The sequence below is a fragment of the Lithobates pipiens genome, unplaced genomic scaffold, assembly GCF_037356315.1.
Source record: "Lithobates pipiens isolate NorthernLeopardFrog02 unplaced genomic scaffold, aLitPip1_a1.2 Scaffold_30, whole genome shotgun sequence".
Lineage (NCBI taxonomy): Eukaryota > Metazoa > Chordata > Amphibia > Anura > Ranidae > Lithobates > Lithobates pipiens.
Window position 1 is genome coordinate 112,722,935 of NW_027507791.1, and position 21,658 is coordinate 112,744,592.

Genomic DNA, 21,658 nt, shown 5'->3' on the forward strand with positions numbered 1-21,658 from the left:
TGGGGCTGCTGTGTGCAATACCAATGAACAGAACAAGTAAAACGTTTTTCTTTTTTTTTTTTTTTTTTTTTTTTTTTAGGAAAATTAAGCTAAACTTTACAACAGATTTAAGAAAAAAGAAGAAGCAAATTAAAGGAAGCTTTACTCACCAGGGAAATCTCTCCTTCAGCTTACTCATACATTGCCGCGTAGGTTTCAATGTGCTTATGAAACGGGCAATCTCATCATACTGTGCCTTAGTTAACTTCATCTCTGTGATATAAACAAGCCATCAGTACATACTGCATTATTATTTACAATAAAACTAAAACGTATTATTCTAAAAACTATCCATAGTAAAACTGTTTAGCATAAATATACTTTAAAAAAAAAAAATTTGTGTCAGAATACCAAAACGCGCGGGTAAACCCCCAGCGGAAAACATGCTTGAAGAAATTCTCTAACTACTAATATACAGTTTTCTGCCTTAGGGGTATAAGGCCGGGTTCACACTGGTATGACACGACTTAGCCCTGTGATTTGAAGTCCGACATCCGTCCAACTTCCATGAACAGGGATCCAACTTTGATCCCGACAATGCCAGGCACTTTGTGTCTGGGATGCAAGCACCCCCCCCCCCCTTCCTGAACCGTACCATGCCCTCAACATGGAGGGGTGGGTGCTTTGGGGTGGGGAGCCTTGTGCCCCCCCCACCCCAAAGCACCTTATCCCCATCTTGATGAGGACAAGGGCCTCTTCCCGACAACCCTAGCCGTTGGTTGTCGGGGGTTTGCAGGTGGGGGGCAAGATTATCGGAATCTGGAAGCCTCCTTTAACAAGGGGGCCACAGATTTCGGTCCCCCACCCTATGTGAATGAGTATAGGGGAAACTGTACCCCTACCCATTCACAAAAAAAAAAAAAGTGTCAAAAATAAGACGCAGTACACAGGTTTTTAAAGTAATTTAAGACAGCTCCGGCGTCACTTTCGATTTCTTCTCCTCTTTCTGCATCTTCTCCGCTGATGTTTTCTTCCTCTGCCGGTTCTTCTCCACTGATATCTTCTAGTACTCTCCAGTTCTTCTCCCTCTGCTGGGTCTTCTCCACTGTCTTCCTGCTCTTTTGACGGTTCTTCTCCGCTGTCTTCTCCCTCTATTCTTCCTCCAATGTTGCCACTCTCTCCCATTCTAATTTTAGGTGCACCACTACTTATATTGGCATGGAGCAGTCCCAGAGTGACGTCATCTGGATGCCAGACCCCTTATGACATCACCCGGTGACCCCGCCCCATGCCAATATGGGCACACCAAGCATTACAGTGGGAGAGAGTATCAAGTCAACATCGTAAGAAGAACAGAGGGAGTAGATGGCGGAGAAATCCCTGCATAAAAGAGAGAAAATACACCCCTCACATTTTTGTAAATATTTTATTATCTTTTCATGTGACAACCCTGAAGAAATGACACTTTCCTACAATGTAAAGTAGTGAGTGTACAGCTTGTATAACAGTGTAAATTTGCTGTCCCCTCAAAATAACTCAACATACAGCTATTAATGTCTAAACCACTGGCAACAAAAGTGAGTACACCCAAAAGTGAAAATGTCCAAATTGGGCCCAAAGTGTCAATATTTTGTGTGGCCACCATTTTTCAGCACTGCATTAACCCTCTTGGGCATGGAGTTCACCAGAGCTTCACAGGTTGCCACTGGAGTCCTCTTCCACTCCTTCATGACAACATCACAGAGCTGGTGGATGTTAGAGACCTTGCGCTCTTCCACCTTCAGTTTGAGCAGGGGTTGACAAATTTGCTTGGAATCTAGGAGCCAGCTTAAAAAGTTAGGAGCCAGGTCCGTGACGACGATCCGGACCTGTCCCTGGCCTGACATGGAGACAAGTGAGGGGAAGATAGCAGCGCCGTCGCCGCCCCCCCCCCCCCCCCCCCGTCTCCAAGTCATTGCCCATAGCTCTTAGAGGGACATTTTATTTATTTTTTTCAAATGACAATTTTTTTTTCAATTGCATTTTAGTGTAAATATGAGATGTGAGGTCTCTCTGACCCCAGATCTCATATTTAAGAGGACCTGTCATGCTTTTTCTATTACAAGGGATTTTTACATTCCTTGTAATAAGAATAAAAGTGACACAACATTTTTTTTAAAAGAACAGTGGAAAAAAAAAAAAGTTAAAATAAAGCAGAAAAAATAATAATTTTTAAACGCGCCCTGTCCTGCCCGCATATAAAATCGGTGTTCGAACCACACATAGGAGGTAGCGCCGTGATCGGTAGAGCGAGAGCAATAATTCTACCCCAGACCTCCTCTGTAACTCAAAACGTGCAACCTGTAGAATTTTTTTAAACGTCGCCTATGCAGATTTTAAAGGGTAAAAGTTTGTCGCCATTCCATGAGCGGGTGCAATTTTGAAGCGTGACATGTTGGGTATCAATTTACTCGGCGTAACATTATCTTTCACAATATAAAAAATAATTGGGCTAACTTTACTGTTGTCTTATTTTTTTATTAACTAAATTATTTTTCCCAACAAAAGTGCGCTTGTAAGTCCGCTGCACAAATACGGTGTGACAGACAGTATTGCAACAACCACCATTTTATTCTCTAGGGTGTTAGAATAAAAAATATATATAATGTTTAGGGGGTTCTAAATAAAGGGAAGAAGAGGCAGGTAATATAATACAGGCAGAGGAATCTTCATTAACATTGCTGGTTTGTCATACCAACGGCGACCACAAGAGGGCGCCAGATTCCATAAGGAATCATAGGACCGCAGAAGGCCTCAAAGCCGCGGCCTAAATTTTCGGCCGCCGGCGGAACGGCCCGACGCGATCACGCTGGGGGGGTCCACAGACACAGGATACCCCCAGCTGTGCTGCCCCAGGCGCGAGGTCGCTATTTCTAGTCGCCAATGCGACCTGGCGACCGGGTTTTGTCGAGCCCTGAGTTTGAGGATGCCCCACAGATGTTCAATAGGGTTTAGGTTTGGAGACATGCTTGACCAGTCCAGCACCTTAACTCTTCAGATTCTTTAGCAAGGCAGTGGTCGTCTTGAAGGTGGGTTTGGGGCATCGGACATCGTTCCAGTAATCCATGTTTTTACTCAGCTTGTCTTCAGCAAACAGTTTGGGGGCTTTCTGGTGCATCATCTTTAGAAGAGGCTTCCTTCTGGGACAAAAGCCATGCAGACCAATTTGATTAGGTGTGTGGCATATGGTCTGAGCATTGACAGGCTGACACTCCACCCCTTCAACCTCTGCAGCAATGCTGGCAGCATACATCTATTTCCCAAAGACAAACTCTGGATATGACACCGAGCATATGCACTCAGCTTCTTTGGTCCACGATGGTGAGGCCTGTCCCCGAGTGGAACTATCCCGGTAAACCGCTGTATTGGCCGCCCTGCTGCATCTCGGTTTCAGGGTCTTGGCAAACTATTTATAGCCTAGGTCAGTGATGGCGAACCTTGGCACCCCAGATGTTTTGGAACTACATTACCCATGATGCTCAACTACACTGAAGAGTGAATGAGCATCATGGGAAATGTAGTTCAAAAGCATCTGGAGTGCCAAGGTTTGCCATCATTGGCCTATGTCATCTTTATGTAGAGCAACAATTATTTTTTTCAGATCCCCAGAGAGTTCTTTGCCATGGAGGTACCATGTTGAACTTCCAGTAACCAGTAAGAGAGAGTGAGAGTGATAACACCAAATTTAACACACCTGAGACCTTCTAACACCAACTAGTCACATAACACCCGGGAAGGGAAAATGGCTAATTGGGCCCAAATTGGACATTTTCACTTAGAGGTGTACTGACTTTTCTTGGCAGCAGTTTAGACATGAATGGTTGCGTGTTGAGCTATTTTGAGGGAAGAGCACATTTACACTGTTATACAAACTGTACACTCACTACTTTACATTGTAGCAAAGTGTAATTTCTTCAGTGTTGTCACATGAAAAGATAATAAAATATATACAAAAATGTGAGAGGTGTACTCACTTTTGTGAGATACTGTAGCATGTACAGTGCCTTGCAAAAGTATTCACCCCCTTGGCTTTTTACCTATTTTGTTACATTACAACATTACAGAGGAAGTAAAGGCTATTTAAAAAAAATAAAATAAAATGCAACCTGCAAGGCAAAGGCATAATGAGCTAGTATGCATACTAGCTCATTATGAATAACTTACCTGAGAACGAAGCCCCCGAATCGGTCCTCTGTCTTCATCTTTGCCGCTGCCATGTATCCCGGAGTGACTTCCGGGTCTCGCTGCTCCGGCGCTGTGATTTGCCGGAGCAGCGATGACGTCACTCCTGTGCATGCGCACGGGAGCCGACACGAGCGGCATATCGCAGTGATCTGTGGCCTACTCAGTACGCCTGTGCACCGCTGTCTACGGCGCATGCGCCGTAGACAGCGTGCCTGTCTTTTTGTAAATATCTCCTAAACCGTATAGGTTTAGGAGATATTTCTTGGACCTACAGGTAAGCCTTAATCTAGGCTTACCTGTAGGTGAAAGTGGTTTGTAAGGGTTTACAACCACTTTTAGTCCATTGTTCAGAACACAATAGTCTAAGTTGGTAAAGGAAAATTAGAAAAATATATACCGTATATACTCGATTATAGACCAACCCGAATATAATCCGAGGCACACAATTTTACCACAAAAAAAATTGGAAAACTTACTGACTTGACTATAAGCCTAGGGTGGGAAATGAAGCAGCTACTGGGTAAACAATGCCCATCTGCAGCCTCACTTTGCCCACATGCATCATCAGTGCCCATCTGCAGCTGTACCTGTGATAACTAACAGGTTTCCCAGCATTGTATCAGTGTTTCCTCTATCACGAATGAGGAAGAGGCGGGGCTTTGTTAAATTGGACGGCCGCACAAACTGCATGACACAGTGGCAGACACCTGCAGTTTTAGTTATCAAAAGGTGCAGCTGCAGATGGGCACCCTCACTCGAGTATAAGCTGGGGGGGTTCAGTCTAAAAAATGTGCTGAAAAACTCGGCTTATACTCGAGTATATATATATATATATATATATATATATATATATATATATATATATATGGTACATAAAACAATTTTTCAGAAATAAAAAAAATTATATTTAGCATGTGCGTATGTATTCACCCCCTTTGTTATGAAGCCCATAAAAAGCTCTGGTGCAACCAAATAGTAAGAACATGGCACAACAGCAAATGTGCCAAAAGATGGCCACACACAAAAACTTATGTAGCGGGCAAGTAGGGCATTATTCAGAGAGGTAGAACAGGGACCTAAGGCAACTCTGGAGGATCTGCAGAGTCTCACAGAAGAGACTGGAGTATCTGTACATATGACCATAATAACTCATACGCTCCATAGAGTTGGACTTTATGGCAGAGTGGCCAGAGGAAAGCCATTACTTTCAGCAAAAAAACAAAATGGCACATTTTGAGTTTGCCAAAAGGCATGCGGGAGACTCTCAAAATGTATGAAGGAAGGTGCTCTGGTCTGATGAGACTAAAATTGAACTTTTTAGCCATCAAAGAAAACGTCTGGAGCAAATCCAACACATCATCCAGAGAACACCATCAGCAGATTTCAGCAGTCGGTACTGGGAAACTGGTCAGAGTTGAGGGAAAGATGGATGGTACTAAAAACAGGGATATTCTTGAGCAAAACCTGTTCCACTCTGTGTGTGATTTGAGGCTAGGACGGAGGTTCACCTTCCATTAAGACAATGACCCCAAACACACTGCTAAAGCAACAACTGAGTGGTTTAAGGGGAAGCATGTAAATGCGTTGGAATGGCCTAGTCCTCAATCCAATAGAAAATCTATGGTCAGACTTAAAGATTGCTGTTCACAAGCGCAAACCATCCAACTTGAAGGAGCTGAAGCAGTTTTGCAAGGAGGAATGGGCAAAAAATCCCAGTATTAAAGCGGGAGTCCACCGGGACTCCGCGTTTTTTTTTTTTTTTTAAAGCCAGCAGCTACAAATACTGCAGCTGCTGACTTTTAAAATAGTGACACTTACCTGTCCAGCGCGCCCGCGATGTCGGCACCCGAAGCCGATCGCTAGGTCGTCTGTCGGGTCCTGCCGCCGCCATCTTGGGTATGGGAATCAGGAAATGGAGCCTTTCGGCTTCATTTCCCGGTTCCCTACTGCGCATGCGCGAATTGCGCTGCGCAATAAGGACGCTCCCCGCTGCCTCTGGGAGCTGTGTGTTTCCCAGCAGGCAGAGGGGCACTTGCGGGAAGGGGCGGGCACTTGCGGAAAGGGGCGTAAGTTACGCCCCTTTCCGCAGAGAGCTGTCCCAGAAGTGGGTGCAGTTACCTGGATTATCCAGGTAACTGCACCCCCCTCCCCCCTGAAAGGTGCCGATTGTGGCACCGGAGGGGGGGAGGGTTCCGATGAGCGGAAGGTCCACTTTAGGGTGGACCTCCGCTTTAAGATGTGGTAAGCTCATAAAGACTTATCCAAAGCGACTTGTAGCTGTGATAGCCGCAAAAGGTGGCTCTATAAAGTATTGACTTTAGGGGGGTGAATAGTTATGTACATTGACTTTTTCTGTTATTTTGTCCTATTTGTTGTTTTTTCACAATAAAAAATAAATAAAAAATGTTCTGTAAATTAAATGATGCAAATCCTCAAACAATCCATGTTAATTCCAGGTTGTGTGGCAACAAAACATGAAAAATGTCAAGGGGGGGTGAATACTTTTGCAAGGCACAGTACATAGCGAAAATTACACCCCAAAATGCATTCTGCTACTCCTGAGTATGGCGATACCACATGCGAGACCTTTACACAGCCAGCCCACATACAGAGGCCCAACATGCAAGGAACCCCATCAGGTGTTCTAGGAGCATAAATGACACATATAATTTGACTACCTATTATACTTTTGTGAGACACTGATGGGCACTGCAGTGCCATAGATGACTACTGATGTGGCATGAATGTGGCACAGACAAGCACTGATTGTGGCATGGACGTGGCATAGATGAGCACTGACATGGCATGGATGAGGCACAGATGAGCACTGATGTGGCATGAATGAGCACAGATGAGCCATGGATGGGCAGATGCACCCAGCGTCTTCCTCTCTTCGCACACTGTACCAATCGGTGCGAGGAGAGGGGAGGAGCTGAACTGGACATGCTCCAGTCTGTTGACAACTGATCACGTCGTCATAGGATGGGGCAATCACATGGTACAGGGCTGCTGTCATTGGCCCTTTTCCCCATTCTGTGACACGCTGGGATCGGAGAACCTGACGGTCACAGAAATTCCTGGCTGCGCACCAGAGTGCGATTCTGGAAGGACATCATAGTATGCCCTCCCAGAGGGCACTGTAGCCATCATTCGGCTGTGGCCCAGTCGGCAACTGGTTAAAAACCACTGCCTACATGAGTATTGTTGCTGACCATGTCCATCCCTTTATGACTACAATGTACCCATCTTCTGATGGCTACTTCCAGCAGGGTATTGCACCATGTCACAAAACTCAAATCATCTCACCACTGGTTTCTTAAACAGGACAATGAGTTCCCTCAACTCCAATGGCCTCCACAGTCACCAGACGATAAATCTGCAGCAACTGTGTGATGCCATCATGTCAATATGGACCAAAATCTCTGAGGAACGTTTCCAACACCTTGTTTTATCTATGTCATGAAGAATTAAGGCAGTTTTGAAGGCCAAACTCTCCAACCTGGTACTAGCAAGGTTTTCCCTAATAAAGTAGCCAGTGAGTATATGTAAAATGTGATGCCTGTCAAATTATGCTAAGCAACTGTGTCCATACAGCCACTGAATCCCCATGGACTTACATGTGCTGTCATCAAGCAGCACCTGGTGGCTCCAAATGCATAAACAAACAACCAGTTCACGGGTAAGGTCCTAAGCGCCCATGTGACCTTAGAGGCCTTAGAGTGAAAATCTGTCTTATCATCAGTGCTAAAATCTGTCTCAGACCAATGTAAATCTGCTGCAATTGGCTGGCCAGAATTACAGGTGCAAGAGTAAGGATGAGCTCAGGTGTGTTCGCAAACAGCACATGCAGAGCCCGCCAGGAAGTCAGCGCTGTACAGCACTAATCACAAGCAGTGAGACATTTCCCAATCTCTGCAACCGCGCAATGGGAAATGTCTCACTGCTTGTGATTAGCGCTGTGTAGTGCCGACTTCCTGGCGGGCTCTGAACACGCCTGAGCTCATCCTTACTCCATAGCAGGGATGAGCTCAGGCATGTTCGCATGCTCCACGTGCAGAACCCGCCAGGAAGTCGGCCCAGTGCTGCGCCAATCTCAGGCAGTAAGACATTGCCCGATCTCTGCAGCCATGCATCGGGCAATGTCTCACTGCCTGTGATTAGCACAGCGCTGCGCCGACTTCCTGGCAGGCTCTGCACATGGAGTGTGCGAACACGCCGGAGCTCATCCTTACTCCTTAGCCAGTGTTCTGTCAAAACAGCCAAGTCATCGAAATGTGCAATTACTGGTGCTGGAGAGTAGCCGGAAGTGACGTAATTGGAGATTTTGACAGAACACTGGCACTGAAGGGCACTGAGAGGTGCCACAGATGGTCACTGGTAGGCGGCTTTGATGGGCAGCACTGATGAGACACTGATAGGTGGCACTGGTGAGACCAATGTCCCATTTATACAAGCCAGTAATCGGCTTATTTTTTTCTCTCCTCGCGCTGCCAACGTGAGGTGGAAAAAAGCAGATTACAGATTTGTGTTTACATTATGCGGTCAGCTGTCACAGACAGCACAAGCACGGTAAGACGTCCATGTACGCCATCCTGGCAATCTAAGCCCACGCTGTAGCTGCCTTTCGGCTATAGTGCAGGCATCAAGTGGTTAAAATTATATTTACATATATAGTTCAGAAAGTGTCACCATAGTTGCACTGTACTACTCTGGGGTGTGGGAGGGGGAATGGGGATGTGATCAGGACATTTTTTTTTATACTATGATTACTTGTTACAGTGATGATCACTGTAACAGCAATCGTTTGAACTGTCATTATTGGCTTTTAATCATTACCTCATAGTTTACTATTGTGATGCTGTGATTGGCCCACAGCTATTACATAGTACAGGGTGCTGTGATTGGCCCACAGCTATTACATAGTACAGGGTGCTGTGATTGGCCCACAGCTATTACATAGTACAGGGTGCTGTGATTGGCCCAGGTATCATGTGCTCACTGGTGACCAATCACAGCTCACATACAGAAGTAATGGATTCCATTACTACGCGTAATGCGATCGCACAACAATCACATGGTATCTGGGTCACATACATACATACATACATACATACATACCAAGCACTACAGAGCATGCGGTTGCATGCACCAGGGGAGACGTGCACCACAACATACAAGTACACTGCGGTGGCGGGGGAGCCAGTAACTGTACTGCTGGCAGTAAGCACATAGTTATGATTTGAGAATAAAGCTAGAAGTTGTCAGGTTGCTATGAACAACGGCTCCAGTCTTTGTACATTCCCCGCTGTGTATGTGGTGTACAGACTTCACAGCCTCATTTCCGTATAATTGTGTCACTAATTGATAAATGTACCCAAGGATATTGAATGCTGCACCTAAACCGTTATAAACAGCCCTTAAAATTCCTAACAGTGTCACAAGTTTCTGTATATGTACTGTGCCTTATGTTTACTTGTCCTATTCTCTTATACAATATAACAGTACTTTCTCAAATGTAGTTTTCTCAGCTCTTACTTTTCTCTCTGCACAGAAGTAGAATTCATTCAGCTGCCTCTTCCCTCCACATTTATTCTCCAGTCTCTCTTGGCTCTTACCGCTTCTTCCTGCTTCCGCTTTCCAAGCCTCGTTCTCGTCTCCCCTCAGCGTTCCAAGCTTCGTTTTCGTCTTTACTTTGCATTCCAAGCCTCGTCTTAGATTTACTGTGTTTTGAGACTCGTTTTTGTTTTTGCTCTGAGTTTCAAGTCTCGTTCTCGTTCTATTTCGGTTTCAATCTACAAGTTTCGTGTCTATACGTCTCCTAGTCACATGGCTACAAGTACTAGAATAAATAAAAGTATATACCTATTCACATTATTACTATGACAATCAAACCTGTAAAGGTAGCCTTAATTAGGATTTTGCATGTATATTAACCACTTGTTTACTGGGCACTAAAACCCCCCTCCTGTTCAGGCCAATTTTCAGCTATCACTGCTGATGCACTTTGAATGACAATTGCACGGTTATACTACACTGTACTCAAATGAAATTTTTTATAATTTTTTTTCCCACAAATAGAGCTTTCTTTTGATGGCATTTGATCACCTCTGCAATTTTTTTGTTAAAAAAATTTAAAAAGACCAAATTTAAAAAAAATATCTTATTTTTTAATAAATTTTGTTATAGAATTTGAAAACAGGTAATTTTTCCCCTTCATTGATGTACGCTGATGAGGCGGCACTGATGGGCACCGATAGGTGGCAGTGATGGGCAGTGATGGGTGGCAATAATGGGCACTGATGGGTTACACTGATAGCAAACAATTGGGGTGGATTTACTAACACTGGAGAGTGCAAAATCTGGTGCAGTTGTGTATGGTAGTCGATCAACTTCTAACTTCAGCTTGTTCAATTAAGCTTTGACAAAAAAACGTAGAATCTGATTGGTTTCTATGCAGAGCTGCACCAGATTTTGCATTCTCCAGTTTTAGTAAATCAATCCCATTGCATCTCATTGTGTCGCTTCTCCTGTGAAATGAACAGAAAGCACAACGGTATAGTATACCATCCTCACGAAAACATTAAAGCGGTAATAAACCCAAAACCAAAAATACAATATATTACAGCTTACACAAATGTGATTTTTACACAATTGAATGTTGAAAGTGAGTGAAAGTTTGCACAATTAATTTTGTTTAGATTCTTAACTCCTTTAGTAAATCAGTCCAAATACAGTGTATTGGCAAAAGTATTGAGACACCTGCCTTTACATGCACATGAATTTTAATGGCATCCCGGTCTTTGTTCATAGGGTTCAATATTGAGTTGGCCCACCCTTTACAGCTATAACACTTTCTACTCTTCTGGAAATGCTGTCCACAAGGTTTAGGTGTGTGTCTATGGGAATGTTTGACCATTCTTCCAGAAGCGCATTTGTGAGGTTAGGCACTTATGTGGATGAGAAGGCCTGGCTCTCAGTCTCCAGTCAAATTCATCAGGTGTTCTATTGGGTTGAGGTTAGAATTCTGTGCAGGCCAGTCAAGTTCCTCCACCCCAAACTCGCTCATCCAGGTCTTTATGAACCTTGTTTATGCCTTGGTGCGCAGTCATGTTGGAACAGGAATGGACCATCCCCAAACTGTTCCCACAAAGTTGGGAGCATGAAATTATCCAAAATGTCTTGTTATGCTGACGCCTTAGGAGTTCCCTTCACTGGAACTAAGGGGCCAAGCCCAACCCCTGAAAAACAACCCCACACCATAATAAACCCCCCACCAAATGAGTTGGACCAGTGCACAAAGCAAGGTACATAAAAACATATATGAGTGACTTTGGGGTGGAGGAACTTGACTGGCCTGCACAGAGTCCTGACCTCAACCCGATAGAACACCCTTGGGATAAATCACTGTGGAGACTGTGAGCCAAGCCTTCCCATCCACATCAGTGCCTGACCTCACAAATGTGCTTCTGGAAGAATGGTCAAAAAATCCAAAGACATACTTCTAAATCTTGTGAAGAGCCTTCCCAGAAGAGTTGAAGCTGTTATGGTTGCAAATATTGGGCCAATTAATATTGAACCCTACGGACTAAAGCTGAATACACACTATACAATTGTCTTTAGATTTTTTTCTTTAGATTTATTAAAACAATATAATATGAGGTCAAACCTAATCACTTTCAATTTGTATGCAGTCAGGCAGGCCCTTGCACTACATAGTTGAAGGTAGATCTAAAGGAAATCAAACAACAAAAGTTGTATAGTGTGTATCCAGCTTAAGACTGGGATGCCATTAAAGTTCATGTGCGTGTAAAGGCAGGTGTCCCAATACTTTTGATAACACAGGGTATATAAAAAATGGCCCACTTATAGTTATCAGGATTTCCCCTTTATGTTTGAGTGTATTGAGCATAATACTGTAGTAGAATCCAGATGGAAAGATAAGAGCAAAAGCATATTTATATTCGCAAGGCATTATTCCGAAACCTTCATATAGAATCAGGGCCGGTGCTACCACTAGGCGAACTAGGCAGCCGCCTAGGGAGCCTTGCTGCCTAGGGAGCCTGGCCACTGGTGTTCCTACTCTCTTCCCTCTGCAGCAAGCAACTAAGCCTCAACATCAGCAGGCAGCCATGGCTCCGTTCGCACATAGGGGGTTATTTACTAAAGGCAACTCCACTTTGCACTGCAATTGCACTTGAAAGTAAAGTCACTGTAGATGCGAGGGGGACATGCAAGGAAAATAAAAAACAGCATTTTAGCTTGCACATGATTGGATGATAAAATCAGCAGCGCTTCAACTCATTTCAGATCTACCCCTTAGATTTAGAGCAACTGCACTTCCAAGTGCACTTTCAGTGCAAAGTGGATATAACCCCCATAGTGTCAGAGGCACAGTTCCTGGCAGAGGACTGTGTCTGTGTCCCTTCTCCCGAATGAATGGAAGCAAGCAAACATTCATTGATGGGCACTGGTAGGCTACATTGATGGGCGTTGGCGAGGCTGCATCGATGTGCACGGGTAGATTGCATTGATGGGCGCTAGTGAGGCTGCATTGATAGATGCTGGTGAGGCTGCATTGATTGGTGCTGGTGAGGCTGCATTAATGGGCGCTGGCAAGGCTGCATTGATGGGTGCTGGTGAGGCTGCATTGATCGGTGCTGGTGAGGCTGCATTGATGGGTGTTGGTGAGGCTGCATTGATGGGTGCTGGTGAGGCTGCATTGATGGGTGCTGGTGAGGCTGCGTTGATGGGTGCTGGTGAGGCTGCGTGGATGGGTGCTGGTGAGGCTCCATTTGATGGGTGTTGGTGAGGCTCAATTTGATGGGTGCTGGTGAGGCTCCATTTGATGGGTGCTGGTGAAGCTCCATTTGATGGGTGATGGTGAGGCTGCATTGATGGGTGCTGGTGAGGCTGCATTGATGGGAGCTGGTGAGGCTGCATTGAAGGGTGCTGGTGAGGCTGCCTTGATGGGAGCTGGCGAGGCTGCATTGATGGGTGCTGGTGAGGCTGCATTTGATTGGCGCTGGTGGGCTGCATTTAACCGGTTCCCGACCAGCGCACGAAGATGTACGTCGACAGAATGGCACGGGCAGGCATATTGGCGTACAGGTACGTCCAATCTTCAATGCCGCCCTGCCATCGGGAGCGCACCGCCAGCGGCGCGCTCCCGCGCTGGTCAGGACCCCCGTGAGTCCGGTCGCGGGACCCGCGGACTCGATCGCCGCGGGCATCCCCGCGATTGTCTCACGGGACGGCTGAATGGAGGAAATGCTGTGTAAACAGCATTTCTCCATTCTGCCTAGCAACTAGTGACGCTGATCTCTGCTCCATGTGATTGGAGCAGAGATCAGTGTTCACTAAATGAAAGCCCAACCCCCCCACAGTTAGTAACACACCCCTAGGAACACTTAACCCCTACACTGCCACCCACTGGTTAACCCCTTCACTGCCAGTGTCATTTACATAGGAATCACTGCATTTATATAGCAGTGATTACTGTATAAATGACAATGGTCCCAAAAATGTGTCAAAAATGTCCAATGGGTCCCCCACAATGTCGCAGTCACAATAAAAATCGCTGATCGCCACCATTACTAGTAAAAAAAAAAAAATAATAAAAAATTATTAATAAAAATGCTATAAAACTATCCCTATTTTGTAAATGCTATAACTTTTGCGCAAACCAATCAATAATCGCTTATTGCGATTTTTTTTACCAAAAATATGTAGAAGAATACGTATCGGCCTAAACTGAGGGAAAAAAATGTTTTTTTTATATATTTTTGGGGGATATTTATTATAACAAAAAGTTAAAAATAATGTGTTTTTTTCAAAATTGTCGCTCTATTTTTGTTTATAGCGCAAAAAATAAAAACCGCAGGGGTGATCAAATACCACCAAAAGAAAGCTCTATTTGTGGGAAAAAAAGAACGTCAATTTTGTTTGGGAGCCACGTCGCACGACCGCGCAATTGTCAGTTAAAGCGACGCAGTGCCAAATCGCAAAAAGTGGTCTGGTCTTTGACCAGCAAAATGGTCCTGTCTGTAAGTGGTTAATGGGCTCTTCATTAGAAAGGTGGGGTATAGATGGGCAGGGCAAAGGGGGTGGAATCAGGGAAATAATGTCTATTGGAATACTATAAATGGGTGCCATCAAAATAATTCCAAGAAAGGAAATAGTCATGGCCCACTTGAGCAATAACTGGTTATTGCTGCTGACGGCTGCTCTGAACATCCAAGATAACTTTATAATCAGCTTGAGCAATAATCATATTGATCATATTGTATGTGATATAAAGATCAGCTAGAAATAGTAGCGTAAGAGCATACGCACAGTTCAACAACATAGCATTGCACAATTCACATGAGAGTCTTTCCCTGTAATGTATCTGACTTGTAGTCTACCAGATGTGTGTAAAACTTGCTTACGTCGGTAATTAACTCAAAGAGTAAATATATTTCTTTAATAATCTTACTTAGCAGCGATTCTCCTTTTCCATAGAATGAGGTAGGGATTAGTGATGGCCGAACGGTTCGCCCGGCGGTCGTTTCGCGGCGAATTTCCGACATTCGCGGTCCGCACGTTCGAACGCCTTTTTCCGTCGTTCGCCGCGGCGGACTTACGTGTTTAATGTATACAAGAACTTTAACCTTTGGTGACACGTTTATCATGTGATACAGGACAGCCAATTGAGACATGACAGCACATGGACACTTGTACATTCCCCCTAACCTATAAATACACCCGATCCGGTGGCCATTTTACATTCTTTCTTCTGTTACGATAGGGACAGGTTCCTGTGTGGAGTAGGGAGAGATAAACCACTAGCTATTTGGTACACAAAAGTTCTTTTCAGGACTGGTATAGGTGTTAGGTGTTGATAGGTTTGCTGTGCTGCTGATTCTTGCAGCAGCCTGAGTGTCTTTTGTTAGTTTAGAGAAAGGGAAAGGACGGTGTATGCTACAGGGACAGCCAGATTAGTCTTTCATCATCATCATCATCATCATCATCATTAGCTGTTACTATCAAGGTCCACAAAAGAGCTGTTCCAGTAACCACTAATCGTTCTCTTTTTTTGCCAATTTGTATAGGGACAGGAAGGAAGCAGTGTTGTCAGGCAGTGAGGGTAATTTTAAAGACTTGCTGTTATTATTAGTTCCACAAAGGTTCTTTTCAGGACTGGTATCAGTGGTACAGTAATAGGCTTGTACATGTATAATATTCTTTCTTCCAAATATAGAAAGGATATTATACTTGACTGCTGCCCTTCTGCTGCAGTCTGCTAAACATTCACAACTCACTTGTTCCACAAAAGTTCTTATAAGGACTGGTAACTTGGTATAGGGTGCTACGGTACATAGGCTTGAGTGCGGTACAGTCTGCTGTTCTGTAAGGACCGCTATCGGTCCACAATAGATAGGGTTGACGTGCACCACTGCTGACCGCTGCCCTATACTGCAGCAGTCCTTCAGCGGTATAGGGACTGACGTACAGTCTGCTAATCACTAACACACAACCTGCTTGTTCCACAAAAGTTCTTATAAGGACTGGTAACTTGGTATAGGGTGCTACGGTACATAGGCTTGAGTGCGGTACAGTCTGCTGTTCTGTAAGGACCGCTATCGGTCCACAATAGATAGGGTTGACGTGCACCACTGCTGACCGCTGCCCTATACTGCAGCAGTCCTTCAGCGGTATAGGGACTGACGTACAGTCTGCTAAACACTAATACACAACCTGCTTGGTCCACAAAAGTTCTTATAAGGACTGGTAACTTGGTATAGGGTGCTACGGTACATAGGCTTGAGTGCGGTACAGTCTGCTGTTCTGTAAGGACCGCTATCGGTCCACAATAGATAGGGTTGACGTGCACCACTGCTGACCGCTGCCCTATACTGCAGCAGTCCTTCAGCGGTATAGGGACTGACGTACAGTCTGCTAATCACTAACACACAACCTGCTTGTTCCACAAAAGTTCTTATAAGGACTGGTAACTTGGTATAGGGTGCTACGGTACATAGGCTTGAGTGCGGTACAGTCTGCTGTTCTGTAAGGACCGCTATCGGTCCACAATAGATAGGGTTGACGTGCACCACTGCTGACCGCTGCCCTATACTGCAGCAGTCCTTCAGCGGTATAGGGACTGACGTACAGTCTGCTAAACACTAATACACAACCTGCTTGGTCCACAAAAGTTCTTATAAGGACTGGTAACTTGGTATAGGGTGCTACGGTACATAGGCTTGAGTGCGGTACAGTCTTACATAGGCTTGAGTGCGGTACAGTCTGCTGTTCTGTAAGGACCGCTATCGGTCCACAATAGATAGGGTTGACGTGCACCACTGCTGACCGCTCACCTATACTGCAGCAGTCCTTCAGCGGTATAGGGACTGACGTACAGTCTGCTAATCACTAACACACAACCTGCTTGTTCCACAAAAGTTCTTATAAGGACTGGTAACTTGGTATAGGGTGCTACGGTACATAGGCTTGAGTGCGGTACAGTCTGCTGTTCTGTAAGGACCGCTATCGGTCCACAATAGATAGGGTTGACGTGCACCACTGCTGACCGCTGCCCTATACTGCAGCAGTCCTTCAGCGGTATAGGGACTGACGTACAGTCTGCTAAACACTAATACACAACCTGCTTGGTCCACAAAAGTTCTTATAAGGACTGGTAACTTGGTATAGGGTGCTACGGTACATAGGCTTGAGTGCGGTACAGTCTGCTGTTCTGTAAGGACCGCTATCGGTCCACAATAGATAGGGTTGACGTGCACCACTGCTGACCGCTCACCTATACTGCAGCAGTCCTTCAGCGGTATAGGGACTGACGTACAGTCTGCTAATCACTAACACACAACCTGCTTGTTCCACAAAAGTTCTTATAAGGACTGGTAACTTGGTATAGGGTGCTACGGTACATAGGCTTGAGTGCGGTACAGTCTGCTGTTCTGTAAGGACCGCTATCGGTCCACAATAGATAGGGTTGACGTGCACCACTGCTGACCGCTGCCCTATACTGCAGCAGTCCTTCAGCGGTATAGGGACTGACGTACAGTCTGCTAAACACTAATACACAACCTGCTTGGTCCACAAAAGTTCTTATAAGGACTGGTAACTTGGTATAGGGTGCTACGGTACATAGGCTTGAGTGCGGTACAGTCTGCTGTTCTGTAAGGACCGCTATCGGTCCACAATAGATAGGGTTGACGTGCACCACTGCTGACCGCTCACCTATACTGCAGCAGTCCTTCAGCGGTATAGGGACTGACGTACAGTCTGCTAAACACTAACACACAACCTGCTTGGTCCACAAAAGTTCTTATAAGGACTGGTAACTTGGTATAGGGTGCTACGGTACATAGGCTTGAGTGCGGTACAGTCTGCTGTTCTGTAAGGACCGCTATAGGTCCACAATAGATAGGGTTGACGTGCACCACTGCTGACCGCTCACCTATACTGCAGCAGTCCTTTAGCGGTATAGGGACTGACGTACAGTCTGCTAATCACTAACACACAACCTGCTTGTTCCACAAAAGTTCTTATAAGGACTGGTAACTTGGTATAGGGTGCTACGGTACATAGGCTTGAGTGCGGTACAGTCTGCTGTTCTGTAAGGACCGCTATCGGTCCACAATAGATAGGGTTGACGTGCACCACTGCTGACCGCTGCCCTATACTGCAGCAGTCCTTCAGCGGTATAGGGACTGACGTACAGTCTGCTAAACACTAATACACAACCTGCTTGGTCCACAAAAGTTCTTATAAGGACTGGTAACTTGGTATAGGGTGCTACGGTACATAGGCTTGAGTGCGGTACAGTCTGCTGTTCTGTAAGGACCGCTATAGGTCCACAATAGATAGGGTTGACGTGCACCACTGCTGACCGCTCACCTATACTGCAGCAGTCCTTCAGCGGTATAGGGACTGACGTACAGTCTGCTAATCACTAACACACAACCTGCTTGTTCCACAAAAGTTCTTATAAGGACTGGTAACTTGGTATAGGGTGCTACGGTACATAGGCTTGAGTGCGGTACAGTCTGCTGTTCTGTAAGGACCGCTATCGGTCCACAATAGATAGGGTTGACGTGCACCACTGCTGACCGCTGCCCTATACTGCAGCAGTCCTTCAGCGGTATAGGGACTGACGTACAGTCTGCTAAACACTAATACACAACCTGCTTGGTCCACAAAAGTTCTTATAAGGACTGGTAACTTGGTATAGGGTGCTACGGTACATAGGCTTGAGTGCGGTACAGTCTGCTGTTCTGTAAGGACCGCTATCGGTCCACAATAGATAGGGTTGACGTGCACCACTGCTGACCGCTGCCCTATACTGCAGCAGTCCTTCAGCGGTATAGGGACTGACGTACAGTCTGCTAAACACTAATACACAACCTGCTTGGTCCACAAAAGTTCTTATAAGGACTGGTAACTTGGTATAGGGTGCTACGGTACATAGGCTTGAGTGCGGTACAGTCTGCTGTTCTGTAAGGACCGCTATCGGTCCACAATAGATAGGGTTGACGTGCACCACTGCTGACCGCTGCCCTATACTGCAGCAGTCCTTCATCGGTATAGGGACTAAGAGTTTTGTCACAGGGTCATTTAAAAAATGACAGGCAGAGGAAGAGGCAGGCCCTTCCGCAGGGGTGGTAGGGGTAGGGCAGGAGCAACAGGCTTGAGCCAAAGTGGGAAGTTGCAGAAGGTGCGTTCAATTACTTTAAAGGATGCACCAGACTTGGTTGAGTGGCTCGCTCAGCCTTACTCTTCTGCACCCTCCTCATCCTCTCGATCTGCACCCTCTTCTTCACTCTCTGCTATGTGCACCCCCAAAGACACTACCACCAACAACACGACCACCACCACCACCACCACATACCTTCCGCTTGAGTCACTGGAATTATTTTCCGATCCATATCAAGAGGACATTTCTGATGCGCAGCCACTCTTGGTATTGGATCAGGAAGAGGAGGTAGCAACAAGCGCTACTCAGCAGTCTGACGCCAGTACCCAGATCAGCCCAAGGAGGAGGTTGGTCCCCGGTGTTGCTGCCTACTCCGAGATCTCTACTTATAGCGGTGGGGAAGGTGACGTTGATGATGACGTGTCTAGTGATGTCACGTGGGTGCCCACAAGAGAGGAAGAGGAGGGGAGTTCAGAGGGAGATATGGACCAGCAGATAGGGAGGAGAAGCAGCAATGACTTACATTGCACAGCAGGGACAAAGCAGACTGCAAATGTATCAGGAGCGAGTCATCGACCATGTACGGTCACATCTGGCGCTCCCAGGACACCGGCACATGGCTCCGCAGTGTGGGCTTTTTTTAACGTGTCCGCTGCTGACAATAGCGTTGCCATCTGCAATCTTTGCAGTCAACGCGTTAGTCGCGGTAAGCCCAATACTCACCTAGGGACGACCGCCTTAAGAAGGCACATGAGCAGCCATCACCGAGCCCAGTGGGAGCAACGGAACACACAAAGCCACACTGCAGGCTCTCACCGTCCAGCCTCGTCTTCTACTTCTCCTTCTCCTCTCTCCTCACAATTGTCCTCCACTCCACCTTCCATCACGCCAAGCTCACATTTTTCTGCAAAAAGGCAGGCTTCCGTGGGCCTAATGTTTGAGCGTAAAAAAATGATGACGCCGGATAACCCTCTTGCCCAACGGTTGGCGGCTGGCTTGTCAGAACTCATAGCCCGCCAACTACTGCCATATAAACTGGTGGACTCGGAGGCCTTTCGCAAATTTGTGGCCATTGGAACACCACAATGGAAGGTCCCAGGAAGGAAGTATTTCTCAGAGAAGGGCATCCCAGAGCTATATGGCCATGTTCAGCGGCAAGTGAATGTATCTCTGGCACACAGTGTCGGTGCCAAGATACATCTGACCACAGACACGTGGTCTAGCAAACACGGGCAGGGAAGGTATATCAGTTTTACTGCCCACTGGGTGAACCTTCTGACGGCCGTCAAGCATGTAACCCGTGGCACCCGTGTAGATTTGGTTTTACCGCCACGGATTGCATGCAGGCCTGACTCTTCTTCTCCTCCTCCTACTCCATCCTCCTCCCTCTCCTCCTCAGCTGCCTCCTCCTTTTCCGCTGCTAGCGTCTCTTCCACTGCACCGCCCAAGCTCCCCAGAACCTATTCCACATGCCAGGTGAGACGTTGCCATGCCGTGCTGCGTCTGTTGTGCCTGGAAGCAAAGAGCCACACTGGCCCGGCACTCCTTTCAGCTTTGCGTTCACAGGCAGATGAGTGGCTAACACCGCTCAATTTGACAGTTGGTAAAGTGATGTGTGACAACGGTGCCAATCTGCTTAGCGCATTGAAACAGGGCAAAATCACGCACGTGCCGTGCATGGCACACGTCTTAAACTTGGTCGTGCAGCGATTCCTTGTCAAATACCCTGGGGTCCAGGACATCTTGCGGCAGGCAAGGAAAATCTCGGCCCATTTCAGAAGATCTTACACGGCCATGGCTCGCCTTGCTGACATTCAGCGGCGACACCATCTGCCGGTCAGACGTCTTATTTGCGATTGCCCGACGCGATGGAACTCAACCTTCTATATGCTTGATAGGCTGCTCCAGCAGAAACGTGCAGTTAACGTCTACCTGTATGAACTCTGCGAAAGAAACGGTTCTGGGGAGCTGGGTTTTTTTTCACCGCGCCAGTGGCTGCTCATGCGCGACACATGCAGACTTCTGCGGCCATTTGAGGAGATCACCAAACTGGTCAGTCGCAGCCATGGCGCCATCAGTGACATGGTACCTTATGCCTTCTTTCTGGAGCGTGCATTGCGTCGTGTCATTGATCAGGCTGTGGAGGAGCAGGAGCGGGAAGATGAGGAAGTCGCAATGCTGGATGAATTCCCAGGGGGGGCTACTCTATCTGAGACAAGTCAACAACAGGAGTCTGATGAGGAGTCAGAGGAGGATGGTGCCGGGGCGGATGAGCAGGAGCAAGAAGAGCATGCTTTAAACCTTTCTGGGATCCCTGTTGTGCGAGGATGGGGAGAGGAGAATGAAGAGGACGACATTATCCTGGATGATGAGCAGGAGCCAGGCCACCACACCGCTTCCACTTTAGTGCAAATGGGGGCCTTCATGCTCCAGTGTTTTAATAGGGACCCCCGTATAAAAAGCATGAGGGTCAAGGACCAGTACTGGGTGGCAACGTACTTAGACCCCCGGTACAAACACAAAATGGCGGAAATGTTACCGCCGTCGCAGAGGGCTGTCAGAATGCAGCACTTCCAGGCCTTGCTTCGAGAAATGCTGCATTCTGCTTTTGCGTGCGCTGGCAGAGGAGCAATTCCCACTCCCAGAGAAGGATTTGCGGGTACCAATCCAACAGCGCCTGCAAGAAGAGGCCGGTTTGAAGATGTGTTGGTGACTTCGGATATGAGGTCATTCTTTCAGCCGACCCATCGACAGGTGTCATCC

The 21,658-nt window shown here is 46.4% G+C and overlaps 1 protein-coding gene across 5 annotated transcripts in view; it reads right to left on the reverse strand.

Moving 5' to 3' along the window:
- The window catches only part of CDIN1 (CDAN1 interacting nuclease 1), a 620,876-nt gene extending 611,008 nt beyond the window's left edge, over positions 1 to 9,868 (reverse strand). For 3 of the 5 annotated variants that reach the window (XM_077464766.1, XM_077464764.1, XM_077464770.1), the window contains exons 1-2: positions 9,739 to 9,868; positions 150 to 252 (exon numbers count right to left, since the gene is read on the reverse strand). In XM_077464766.1, coding sequence (XP_077320892.1) covers positions 150 to 250 — 101 coding nt within the window. In that variant the 5' untranslated portion in view covers positions 251 to 252; positions 9,739 to 9,868. Of the gene's footprint in view, positions 1 to 149; positions 253 to 9,738 lie in introns of those variants that run through there. The other 2 variants (XM_077464765.1, XM_077464769.1) reach the window with 2 other exon arrangements.
- Positions 9,869 to 21,658: the final 11,790 nt, after the last annotated feature.